This window comes from Python bivittatus, unplaced genomic scaffold, assembly GCF_059951505.1.
Source record: "Python bivittatus isolate LINGU-HERP-01145 unplaced genomic scaffold, Pbiv_v1 ctg000480_np1212, whole genome shotgun sequence".
Taxonomy (NCBI): domain Eukaryota; kingdom Metazoa; phylum Chordata; class Lepidosauria; order Squamata; family Pythonidae; genus Python; species Python bivittatus.
This window is the reverse complement of record NW_028277075.1, coordinates 78678207-78690608: the sequence shown is the minus strand read 5'-3', so window position 1 is coordinate 78690608 and position 12402 is coordinate 78678207. Positions and strand designations below refer to the sequence as shown.

At 38.7% G+C, this 12402-nt stretch overlaps 1 protein-coding gene across 5 annotated transcripts in view; it reads right to left on the bottom strand.

The window, feature by feature from the left end:
• Positions 1-1324: 1324 nt before the first annotated feature.
• Positions 1325-12402, bottom strand: part of BIN1 (bridging integrator 1) — a 108565-nt gene continuing 97487 nt past the window's right edge. For 4 of the 5 annotated variants that reach the window (XM_088146404.1, XM_088146399.1, XM_088146401.1 and 1 more), the window contains 4 exons: positions 6400-6501; positions 5404-5514; positions 4654-4755; positions 1325-1816 (listed from right to left, as the gene is read on the bottom strand). In XM_088146404.1, coding sequence (XP_088002530.1) covers positions 1709-1816; positions 4654-4755; positions 5404-5514; positions 6400-6501 — 423 coding nt within the window. In that variant the 3' untranslated portion in view covers positions 1325-1708. The remainder of the gene's footprint in view (positions 1817-4653; positions 4756-5403; positions 5515-6399; positions 6502-12402) is intronic. The other variant, XM_088146402.1, reaches the window with a different exon arrangement.

Genomic DNA, 12402 nt, shown 5'->3' with positions numbered 1-12402 from the left:
TGCTACAGACTATAAGAAACCTAGGCTGACTTTTCCCAATAGTGGAAATTGGCTTATCATGCTTTCCTAAAGCTACCTTACATTTTATAAGATTACCCAATGCAAGAATGTTCTGTGCATTCCAACACAAAAGGTGGTAGTGTGACTTAGAAAAATCCTTTGAAGCCACACAAAAAAAGGAAATTGAAAAAAGGAAAGAAAAAACAAATGAGCATAGCCATAAAAAAATCTGAAGAGCTCAGCAGCTGCAGCTATCATTCAAGTAATTTATAGGTGCATTAATGTTTGATTTTCTGAAAAAACATTTGTGGAAAATCGTACTGCTATGGTTGGGAAAATCCCAGTGAATCTGTAGTTCCATCTTGAGGGTCCCAGAAAAAAGAATTTCGGATCCAAGAGTTGCCTCTCCCTGTTCTTCAAAAATTCACAATGCACCCTAGAAAAGATCTAGCTCTTCTCTGCAAATCCATATTACAAAGGAAAAATTAGTAATAGGAAGCAAAGCAAGGAGCCTCACTGGTCTTCTCACTTGGTTGCTTCTGATATTTTTTAAAACACAATCTGAAATGCACAAAGGAGTATTATTTTGAAACTGGCACTTTATAGTGCAGTGATTCAAGAGTGAGGCTATCGTATCTGGGCTACTAAACTCTAGACAACCACTAAACTCTAACTCTTTGCAACCATCTAGTGACTGTCTGGGTTTTTACAGCTGAGAGATGGTAGCCCTAGAATTTCTACCCACTGGAGTTTTTAAATACAAGATAAATATATCCTAGGAGCAAGGACACAAGAGGATAATTGTTTAGGATGCAGAGCAATGCAAACAGAGTTATAAGTTACATAAATGCAGCAGTTACTCCATCACCTCATCTATGTGACCTCTAACGTCAAAGCAGAATCAGCTACATTGGTGTAATTATATGTATTTTTCATCATCTTCATCTCTTCCTATTAGATACTGCAGAATTTGGAGCCAGCACCTACCCATTCAAAGTTCAGCTTAACAAATCAGTAAAAGAGTATGAAAACAATAGTAATAAAGCTATGTTTATACTTTTCCCATGTGATTGTTTCTTATAGGACAAAAATGCAGGTACCAATGTCATCCTTAAACCATACCTTTCAAGGCGCAGGCTTGCTCTCTTTCCTATATGCACTGACAAGTAATTTTTTCCCATTTAAATGTATGAATTTTGGTTAGATTTTTCAAAAGGAGAACACAAACACACACACACAACACAGGACAGGCATTGGACTCGGGGCAGCATGTTTGTATAATTTGTAGGGAGTGCCACAGAAACAAGTTCAGCCACAAGACAAGTTGACCGTGCCTTCCCACAAGATAAACTTTATTGTGTAGTTTCAGGACAACAGGACTGCTAGTATTCACAGCTTATGATGCTGAGCACATCCTATTTCACACAACATCGCTCCACCACTCAGTGACAACCTTCTGAATTGACCTTATTCAACTCAAACAGAAAAAAGATTTTTTTCCAACCTGTCTTTCTTTATTATCTATATCTTTGATAATACTTTGATTCAGTGTACTTCTAAAACATTGTTTTCTGTGAAGAATCCAACCTTTAAGCTGCTTTAAAAAAACATTCTTTCAATTATTTTTTTAGACCTTCCTCAGGAAGAGGGGGAGAAAACACCTCTTCCTTTCTTGTTGAAGAGAAGCTATCTAAGGAGCTGCAAGAGTTCACTGCACCCGCTCAGTGAAATTCTCTGGGAAAACTCCCCGGCATTGGTCAAATTCTTTGTGCTGAAGCCAGTCAGATTCTTTCACACCCATCAGCCATCCTTCATCCTGGCAGAGACAGAAGAAAAAGAGGAAAAGTTGGTACAACAAACACCAGGGTATTATTTGTCTCTAAGGTCACTGAACCTGAACTTTAAATCAAGCAATAAAGTTACTTATTGGTGATAAAATTATTATCAGTTATTACTGCAGTTGTGAATAGCCATTGTGTTCCTTCTCACCCCTCTGGGGTGCTTGCAAGCAGGAAGTGCAGTACAGACATACTCCTTTCCCACAGTTGTTCCTGCATTTGGAGGCAAGCTACTCCCAACCTAGAGGGACACTGAGTTTTCAAGACCAACAGCCCTTGACAGAACTGTCTTCTACAAATTTATCTAATACTCTTTTAAAGCTATCCAAGTTAGTGGTCATCACCACAGTTTGTGGCAATGAATCCCACAGGTTAATTATTACCTGTATGGAGAAGTGCTTTCGTTTGTCTCTTCTAAATCTCTTTCCAGTAATTTGATTCCTGGTCCGAGTGTTTTGAAAGATAGAAGAAAGACTCCCTCTCTCCTTTTCCCATGCCATGCATGATTTTATATTTATCTTTCCCTTAAGTCACCTTTTTCTCCCCCAAGCTAAATAGTCCCAAATATCTACACAGCTCCTTTGTCGAGGTTCTGACTTGCCAGTTATTGTGGACAGGTCCTTATACTGGAGCCTCCATCTCAAGGCCAACTAATGGCTTAGGCAGGCTGAGGATGGATCAAAGAGATCCGGCAAGGAAGTGGGAAAACAGTGCAGCCCCTTCATTATGCATCAGTTCATCAATGCATGGAAGAGAAGGCTGAAATTGGTTGGTGACCAACTCTAGCCATAGAGTTCTGAATCTCCAGGAACATTTCTCCCTTGGTTGTTGGCGAGAACAGCCTTCCCCAGCAGCCAATTTCCCCCCTTTTTAGCTCCAGGTTGATATTCCTACCAGCAAACCCCACTGCCTCTCTCCACAGTGTTCCTTGACTTTACCTCCATGGTTTCTGGAGAATACTGCTGCCACTCCCATGACAGCTGGAAGAGAGAGGGGGGCAGCAATGCTGTCCAGCAAGCATGGGAGTAAAGGAGAGAAATCACCAGGTGAGAGACAGCAAGAGATCCATGCTGGGGTGGGGAGAAGAAGAAGGAGTCAGCAGAGAGGGGAAGGATCTATGTCCTTTCTCCTCACTTCCCTGCCAGCAAGCATGCAGCTAAGGTGGCATGTAGCAAGGGATCTACACTGGGGGCGGGAAGATGAGAAAGAGTTCCCTTTACTGCTCCTTACTGATTGCCAGCAGCTTCCCCCCTTCCCCCCACACATTGTATGAGACCAACAACTTTATTATTTTCATTTTTGAGGCATGGCAAACAGACAGCAATTTTCTAGTGTCCTCCTGTCTCAAGGTCAGAAGGAAAGCCCATGGGCAGGGCTGTGGGAAACAACACTATGATGAACTTCAAAGTACAATAGAGAAAGAGAATATCCCCCATCATGCAAAATTCTTTCCCCAGCCAAAGACAAGTTGGGGGAATGCAGTTACTAGAGCTGGACAAAGCATTCAAAAGGAGCACTTTGAAAAGTATTGCTTTTCAAGACTTGCACTATCTTGTTACTGATTGGTGTGATTATGTGATTTACGCTTATGGCTCAATGGTAAAGTTTTGTAACATTTATTTGCAAGTTTTTGTATTTTTTACTCCTTTTAAAATTTATATTATTGATGTTATGCTTTTACAGGATATGCTTATCTATTTTACAGTCCTGGTCTATAAATACTTCACAGGGCACATTGACATCAGCTAAGCACGCCTTCTAAAAGCGTTAAAGCAGCCACATCCTTCATAAGGCTCGACTGCTTCAAAGGCTTTCTCCGGTTGCCTGCACCTGTTGAGGCAGACAAGGCACGTTTGTTGCTGGGAATGCCAGCAAACAGAAGTGACCATGTACGCACAGCCACGCAGAGAACTGGAGGAAAGCCTCTAAATCGACACCAAGCCTTCTACAGGTGAGGCACCCTTTTTAATGTTTGATATAGCACTAGTGTTTACAATTAAACCACAGGGGGGGAAATACAAGGTAAACAAAATGTACTATTGACTAAGAAATATTTCCAACCCCGGTTCACTCTCTTTACAAAAAGGAATGAATGAAATCAAGACTTGTCCTCTGTATAAGAACACAGCGCCATCTACTGGCATCCAAAAAGAGCATGAAAAGAGAGAAGAAAACACTGTACTGATAAATTCCATCTCAGTTTTTAGATATTTGCAGGGCAGAGAGAGGGATGAAAAGCAATTATTATGAAATCAGAAAACAGCAGAGAGTACAGTAGTGGATAAGTTAACTCACCTTTTTAGGATGAGGTAATTAAGGAGTCCTTTTTAATACTTAGAAAAATATTCTGCTGGTTGAAAGGGCAATGAGACCCTCCACTGTAGTGTTCTGATTTCCTTTTCCTGTCTTAATCAGGTAAACCAAATAGCTACAGACTGATAGTTATATATTGTATAATTTAAAAAGTAACACTAACCAAAGATAACCTCCATCTGGATTAGGAAATTCAATATTCACTATTCATCTCATACTGCAGATCTCTATCAAACCACATCGTTCTCATGCAACATTGGGTTATACTTAGGAAAAACATCCCATCATTTTAAAGAAATAACCTACTACTTGAAAGAGTAGAGATTTACTAATTCTTTTGTCTATCATGAGGTTAAACTGAAATGTTTGACTTGCCGAAGGTCACATAACGTGCTCCATTGTCAAATGCAGATTTGAACTGAAGTCTTCTTGAAACTGGACCACTGCCGGACTTCACAAACCATCTTAGTTATGCAACACCCCTGCTACGTTATCTCCATACCTGCTCCTCTGGATTCTCAAATGGAATCACCAGGACAACATCCCCAGCCTTCAGCTGCAATTCATCACTGTCAGTAGCTGTGTAGTCATGCATGGCTTGTACCTGCACAAGAATAATGGTTCCAGTAAGGCTTAGGAGAGATCTTATATCTATACATATCTAGTACAGCTGAACTCTTACAGTGCAGCCTACCCACTGCTCCTTAATCTCTTAAGTATTCAGGAAAGCTCTATGATACACAATGATTGTACTTTTAGGGAAATGAATGCTGTTGCCTTCAGGTTATGCTTTCTACGGTTTTAATAGTTTTATTGTTTTTAATTATTTTTTGGGGGGCAGTTATTTTTTGATTGGTTTTGTATTGTTTCTTGGATTTTTAACGTTGTAAGCCACCCAGAGTCACAGCAGTGAGATGGGCAGCTATATAAATTTAATAAATAAATAATAAAATGAAATGTTAGAAGTTATACATTCAGTAACAGCTTATATCCAAAACAGTCTACTCTATTTACCTTTCTTCTTACAACAGACATTAATTTATCAGTATTACATGTGATGCTGGTGAGTTTCCTGCATCCAAACTAAACTCATATAATACTGCGCACTGAGTTCTCATCAAGGGCTTCCTCAAGTGAGTCCATTCTCCATTTTACAGCTTCAGTTATTCAAGACGCATAGAATGAAATGCATTCTGGGGTGGCTGCGTGGCTAGGATGAATATTCAGGTGTGTCTCCACCACAAACGCTTACCTTGAAGAGGAACCCTGGTGGCATGTCAGGCCTCTCGGAGTGGGCTCCACTCTCATCTGTTCCATTGACAGTGGCTGGGAAAGTCTCCACCACTACAGTGGGCAGAGAACTCTGAAGGAAATAAAACAGGGTTAAAGGACTGAAGTTAGGCCCAGTTGAGAAATAACATAGAGGACCAATGCAAATCATCCCAGTAACCATTTCTGAATATGAATCCTTTATTCAAAAATTCATTAAGTATCAGTACTTTGTGGAGGTTAGGAATTAGGTATGAGGTGTGGCTGAGGTAAAGAGAATGATTTATGTGAAGATGAAAAGGAAACCACAGAAGGCAATAAATATTAGAGGGAAATTGGTGTGCATAAAGATTAATGGAATAAATAGCAGATTCTACTACAAGACATTTAGGTTTGTAGTAATAGGCAGAAATTCTGGACAATTTCCTCCCTTTTTTGATCCACAATTGATATTCGTGTTTATCGTGGAAACATCTAACTTCTGTGTCCTCAGCATCATTCTCATTCCCAGCAGTAACAGCTCTTTGTGATTTTGTAAGGGTAACAAATTTCTTGCCTTGGGCCAGATTTCTTAGTGTAACTAGATATACTGAGCAAATGAAAGCTAACTTCAGCAATGGGAAAAGTTTTAAAAAATGTAGCTCCAGCTGTTGGGCACACATAAAAGTTCCAAGATGATTAACTGGGACTGAATATATAAGCAGATATATTCTTCCTAATTCAAATGAACTGCAAATGCTACAGGAATATGTTTAGCTATTTGCATCAAGGAATTTTTTTTAAGAGAAGACCATCTATGGATGAGTAACAGGCTTTGTTCCATAGTCCAAATCAAAAGAATCTCCAATCAGGGATTCAGTCCACATGGCACTGCTCAAAGAGCTAAACCTTTTAGCTTCACATCTGCTTGTCCTAAACATGAACAACTGTTAAGGGAGAACGAGACCCCCTCCTCCCTCTCCCTTGCCTACTGTCTTACTGAGGCAGATCCTGAATCAGTTTCGGTTTTAGCTGCTGCTTCAGCTCCAGCTGCTCCTTCTTTGCCAGCTCCCTCAGCCTCAGCAGGAGTGGCTTCTGTGGACTGCAACACAAAACCCAGTTAAACTCCTGGATCTCAAAGCGCCTAACCAATCCCACACCTTTGCAGAGACTTGCCATGACCTGCTCTGTTTTTAGGGCTTATCTGAACTATGGGTCTCTGCAGGTCAAAGCTGAACAGGTGGCTCTCTTAGATGAATAGCCACATCCATGCTGCAAGCTGCTTGGCATCGGTACACTCCCAATTCATGTACTGTATTGGCAGGTCCGTGTTGCATCACCTTCATGAGAAGAAAGTAGTCTTAGGCTAGAATGTTAGCTTTTTTATAAATTCCTAGGGTTGCCTTGTGTGGGTCAAGCTCATCTGTCCTCTGATATTTCTGTACATGAGGTTTGAAGGAAGTTCATCTTTCTACATGCTCCTGTACTGTTTCTCTTCTTGTGGAAGAGAAAGCAGAAGCATGATTTGACCATCTGTATGAAAGCTAGCCAATTAAGATGATACATTTCCATTATAACATTGCTTGAAGCAAGAAAGGTTTTACACCTTCACATCTAAAAATATTCTTGGCAATCATCTCTACACCTTTCCACAGCTAGCCCTTCCTTCAGCACATAAATCAAGAGCATGTCCAGGATTTCCTGATTTCCATACAACTGCCAAATGTCAGGGTTTTTTTCCCACCACCACTATTGTTCCTATCCATGTGAAACCTACCATATCTATTTTATAGTTCTTTGCTGTTCTGTTAAGTAAAATATTTAAATGTGGCTGACAAAGGGACTGGAGAACTAAAAGGAAATTATGATTAATTCGAATTTGGCAATAAGCTTTCTTTCAACAACAGAACCTGCCTCTTTGAGGAAATAGGATACAGTAGTAACGGATAGACACAGAGCTGATATTTTTACTCTGCAACAATTTAAAGAAATAATCAGCCAAGAAAAAAATGATACCATATGAACATGAGCAGAGTTAACTGCAGATGGGGAAAATTATGATATGACCATACAATAGAGCTCCCCTCGCACACATGCACTGTCATCATCTGTTATGATCCAGCTAAGAAACAAAATTCTTAATCCTAGAGTCATCCAGACTAAAATGTGAATATGGTAATAGACCACACTGAAAACAAGGTTATCAGATTTACTACTGTTACCCAAAACAAGTGTGGTTGGGGGTCACAGTTTAGATTTTTATTTTTCTATTTTCAGCACCCACCCATGGTCCACAAAGGTGAAGCTAGAGATGTAGTAATGGCACATTCAATTCTAAAGCCAAGCTTTCACAAGATTTCCTATTGGCCAAGCAGATACTTTTGAGAAGATCTTAAGTATAGCACATAGGCAATAAACCTGTCCTCAGCTGATATTGCCATACTGCCATCATCAGAAGCCCTTTAAGACATCCTCCACAAATTTGTCCCATCTCTTTTTTGAAGCCATTAATTCAAAACATTAAATTTATTGTCGCAGAAAGAAGAGTTTTTTTGTTGGTGGTGGTCCAGAACCTGAGTCACGGCTTTAGTATTATGAGAAAAAAATACTACTCTGCCAACTTTTTATGCACCATGCATAATCTCCTCCATTAGCTGCCTTTAAAACAAAAACAAAGGAAACTAAATAACCTCCAAACAAAATATAAAATATTAATCTTCTGAAAAACTTGAATATTTCTAAAAAGAAATATAATTTCTGAAGCTATATAAATCAGGACAATGGGATATTCTATATTATACATTTGTATAGATTACATTACTATACTACAGTATATTAATTACTATGCTATACATGACTATAACATATAACACAGGGTTGTGTTATAGCCACAAGGGAAAAAAATTCTAAAATCCCAAATTTAAAAAAAGGTATTACCCAACTATGGATTTTGGATTTTTTTTCTTAGTATATGAAATGGATGCCCACGCAAACTTAACAGAAAACGCCTCCCTCAAGTCTGAATTGACTTCTGGTGAATTTGGGGGCAAGTCTCTGTAACTTGTCAGGTAACCACACAAAAGAAGTTTGCCATGGCATTCTGGGTACTGGGTTACTTCCTAATCTAGCCTTTTAGTCTCCCATCAAGAGGTAGTCAGTCTAATCCACTTAACTTTCCAAGATCAGCTACAGTAGCTGCTGCCACCTGGCACAGCCATGGAAACATTACTAAAGAGATAATAGAATGAAACCGCTGCTGGTATAAATACAATATTTGCAATTTGGGGGTTGGCAAATATATTATCAGTTCTCAGATATTACCCCTGAGGATGAACTCAGTAAAAATAAACCCACATACATACACAATCGCACATGCTGATGAACTAATGGGATCTCTTTTTTGTGATTCAGATTCATAATGGTATCCTCATGTATGGCAGGATCAGAGCTTATTTTATTATCTATCATCTATCTATCTATCTATCTATCTATCTATCTATCTATCTATCTATCTATCATCATCTATCTAGCATGTATAAACTGACTCCCTATCCTTCAAACCTCCTTTATATTTTTATTGTTTGCGGGTGAAAAACAGAATTTAACCAAATTTTAACTTAGGTTAAACACCAAGCTAAACTTGTATTTATGACCCAGCATGTTTTGTATTCTTTTCTTGATGATGATGATGATGATGATGATGATGATGATGATGATGATGATAACAAAAAATATCATAGATGGAAGTTATATTCTGTGAACTTAGTAGACAAAGAACAGTGGAAACTCTTTTTCTTTGTACAGTATAATCTTTATATTATTTTTTTCTAAGGAATGGAATATTGCTATAAAAGCATCGGTTTATTCTTCATGGACTAACAGGGGAAAGGGGTGTCATGGACTAATAGGGGAAAGCCAAGTGTCTGCCAAATGAAGAATGAGTGGAGAACCAGAAATGTGAGGAGGAAGAGGCAACACAAGTTGTGTTTGAGCATCACAGCTACAATCAAAGGCAACTGTGACAACCCCAAGCCTGTCAGATCAGCATGTTGAAGACCTGCAACCAAGTGACACATGGACACTGGGGATCAGAGCCTAGGAGCACCGGAGTCAGAATGGTCACCTAGTCTTAGGGACCAGGCCAATTCATGAGCTAGAGGAGCTTGCAGAGACAGTGAAGAGAGTGCCATAGTTAAGCAGTGGAGTAGATACTGGATGGTGTTAACTGTTAGGACCTTTGGGATCTAAGAAATGTTGTCAGTTAAATCTTAAGTCCAATAAATCAGGGTTTACAGCTTATATATTCCAGATGTTATGTATTACCATACAACTCACAAGTATATGATCCCTTGTATGCTTCATTAAATACAGCACACAAAAATTATTATATGCACTTTAAAGATAAACAAGCTAGGTAAAATGAAGATGGTCACCCAACCCTATTCTCCAGTTACTTCTGATCTCATCTCATGTGTAATGAAACAAAACAAAACAAAACCTTCTCTAGTACAAAACCATTTTCTAGAACAAAACGGCATTTGCTGCTACCCTGAGTTGCCTGAAGAAGAGGGGCATATAAATCTTGGTACAAAATATATTTGTAACCAATCAGAATTTTGTTGATGCCTATGGATACAGTTGGCATTTTTCAAATGTTTTGGGTACAACATTAAGACTTCAAAAGGCAGGCCATCCCTAATGACCATTATAAACAATTACATTTCTACTTACTTGGCTGATAACCTGAGTTGGCTGATTGGCCAGTCTACCACAAATACAGTATTGCTAGGATTATCGGCAGGAAACTGATCCGTAGATTGCACAGTGTTAGAGGGAGTTTTTTCAGGCTGGCATACAGAATTTGAAGGAAAGAGGGAAACAGAAATTGGGCAGCAGGGAGAGAAAGTCATGGGTACGGGAAGATACAATAATGAAAAGAATACTGTGAGAAGACAGCAGGCAGTGAAAATGTTCCAGGGTAATTAGATGTGCTGGGCAGATAAGATCCAACTGCTTTATACCTTTGGACAATTAATAGGAGAAAAGCAGTGCAATATTATTTATGCAGTCAATCCTCTAGCAAAAGTGTGAAATAGTTTGACAGGGGGAGGTGGGGAGGGTATGCAATGTTAGTAATGTAGGCAGTGCTATACTGAGTTTATTTAATAAACACATCTGTATGCCACCACAGTCAAAAATGACTCTCGGTAGCTCACATTAAAAAATGTAATATAAAACAAACCCCATATAAAAATTAAAAATACAATGACACTACAAAAATAGAAAGAGAATAACAGACAGCAACAACAGCTCAAATCAGGGGCAGGCCCTCCAAAACAAGCTAGATCTTTAGAAGCTTGTGGAAACCCAACAAAGAGGGAGCCAGTGTGATCTCCCAAGGGAGGATATTTCACAATATTGCCCCTGCAACAGAACAGCAGCACCTCCTTGCCTCAGCCCCAACCCCCTCCAAACCTCCTGAAATAAGGTCATTTTATGTGGAATCTCATTATATTGCTGGTTCTATTTTAAAAGGACACTTGGCCTTTATCTCCAGTTGTCCTTTCTCCTTAAAATCAAGATCTTGCTGGAATATAGAGAACTAAACATGAATAAAGAAACACTGTTGTCTGTGCATCAGTCATAAAGAAAATCAGCCTTCCAGGGAATTCCTGGATATTACTGTAAATTGTTGTTTTATCCTGAATAGATCTGAAGGATAGATTCTGAAATAACTTTCCACCTTCCCTACCAACATCTGGCATCGATATCATCTCTAACTCATTGTCTGCTCATCATAAATGGCTTTTTCTAGCAACAGAAAGCATGGAAAACCCACACTAAGCTTCTGTGTTCAGAGTGATAATTATGCATTCCCACTGAGGATGGTTTACAGTCGTGCGTAATTAAAACTGGATCTATGGTCTCAATGATACTGATATTTAATTAAATGGATATTTAATGGAGGAAAATTATTAGTAACTAACAAGGCACAGCCCAGACAGAATAGTAAAAACACTACTTGAAATCAAGTGAGCTACACCCAACAATCACTTGGCCAATGATGATTTCAGTCCCAATGTTAGTCTAAAGCCATTACTGTATAACTGCGTAATCTGATAACCCCTTTATAATTATATCAGGAGATACATAGCTAGAAGTAAACATTGTAAACAAGAAGAAATCAGAACAAGGCTTTTAAAAATACAAGAGCACAGAGAAGTAAAATATCATGAGCTGGTAAGCACTCATTCCAAAATACCCAAGTATATTAACAAGATTAAAGATTTGATAGCACTTGATACCACATAGTTGTCAACCTCATTTTAACGCTTCTGCACACAAACGTAGAAACTGTGATAGATACCACAGAGTACCATGGCATGAAACCACTACCAAAGCTGTTGAAACTCTACCACATGCAACCTAAACCAGCAAACAAAACGATATTCTTCTTGTGAATCAAAGGCATTTTATCATTGCTTCTCCCAGTTTTTGCTTGTAATCATACGACAGTGTGTTTAGAGCCACAATCTCAAGAAATGGAGGTGCAAACTTTACGCAATGTTCATTTAATACTTAATTTTTAGTAACAGGAATTATCTATATTCATTAGGAAAAACACTTTTTAATTGGCAAAACTGAAATTAAGTGCTTATATTCATTGTTAGGGTGTTTTTTTCTTCTTTGTGAAAGGACATAAAAGATACACTTGATGAAAGATGGTATTTCTCCTGTTATTTTGTGTTTTTTTCAATATATCATAAAGCTAACTACATTAGGTGTTGGCAATTTGCAAATGTATTTGCTGTTAAGAAGCAATTCTATGCCTCTAGAGTACCATGGATGCTTTGAATGTTCTCCTTAACACTAGGGAGATCTCTTCAAACATTCCACCTTTTATCATCCTTGCCAATTTCCAAAGCTACAGCTGGAATATCTGAGATCAAAAAGGCCAAAAAGTGAACAATGTAAAAGAAGAGATGGGATCAGAAAACTCTAA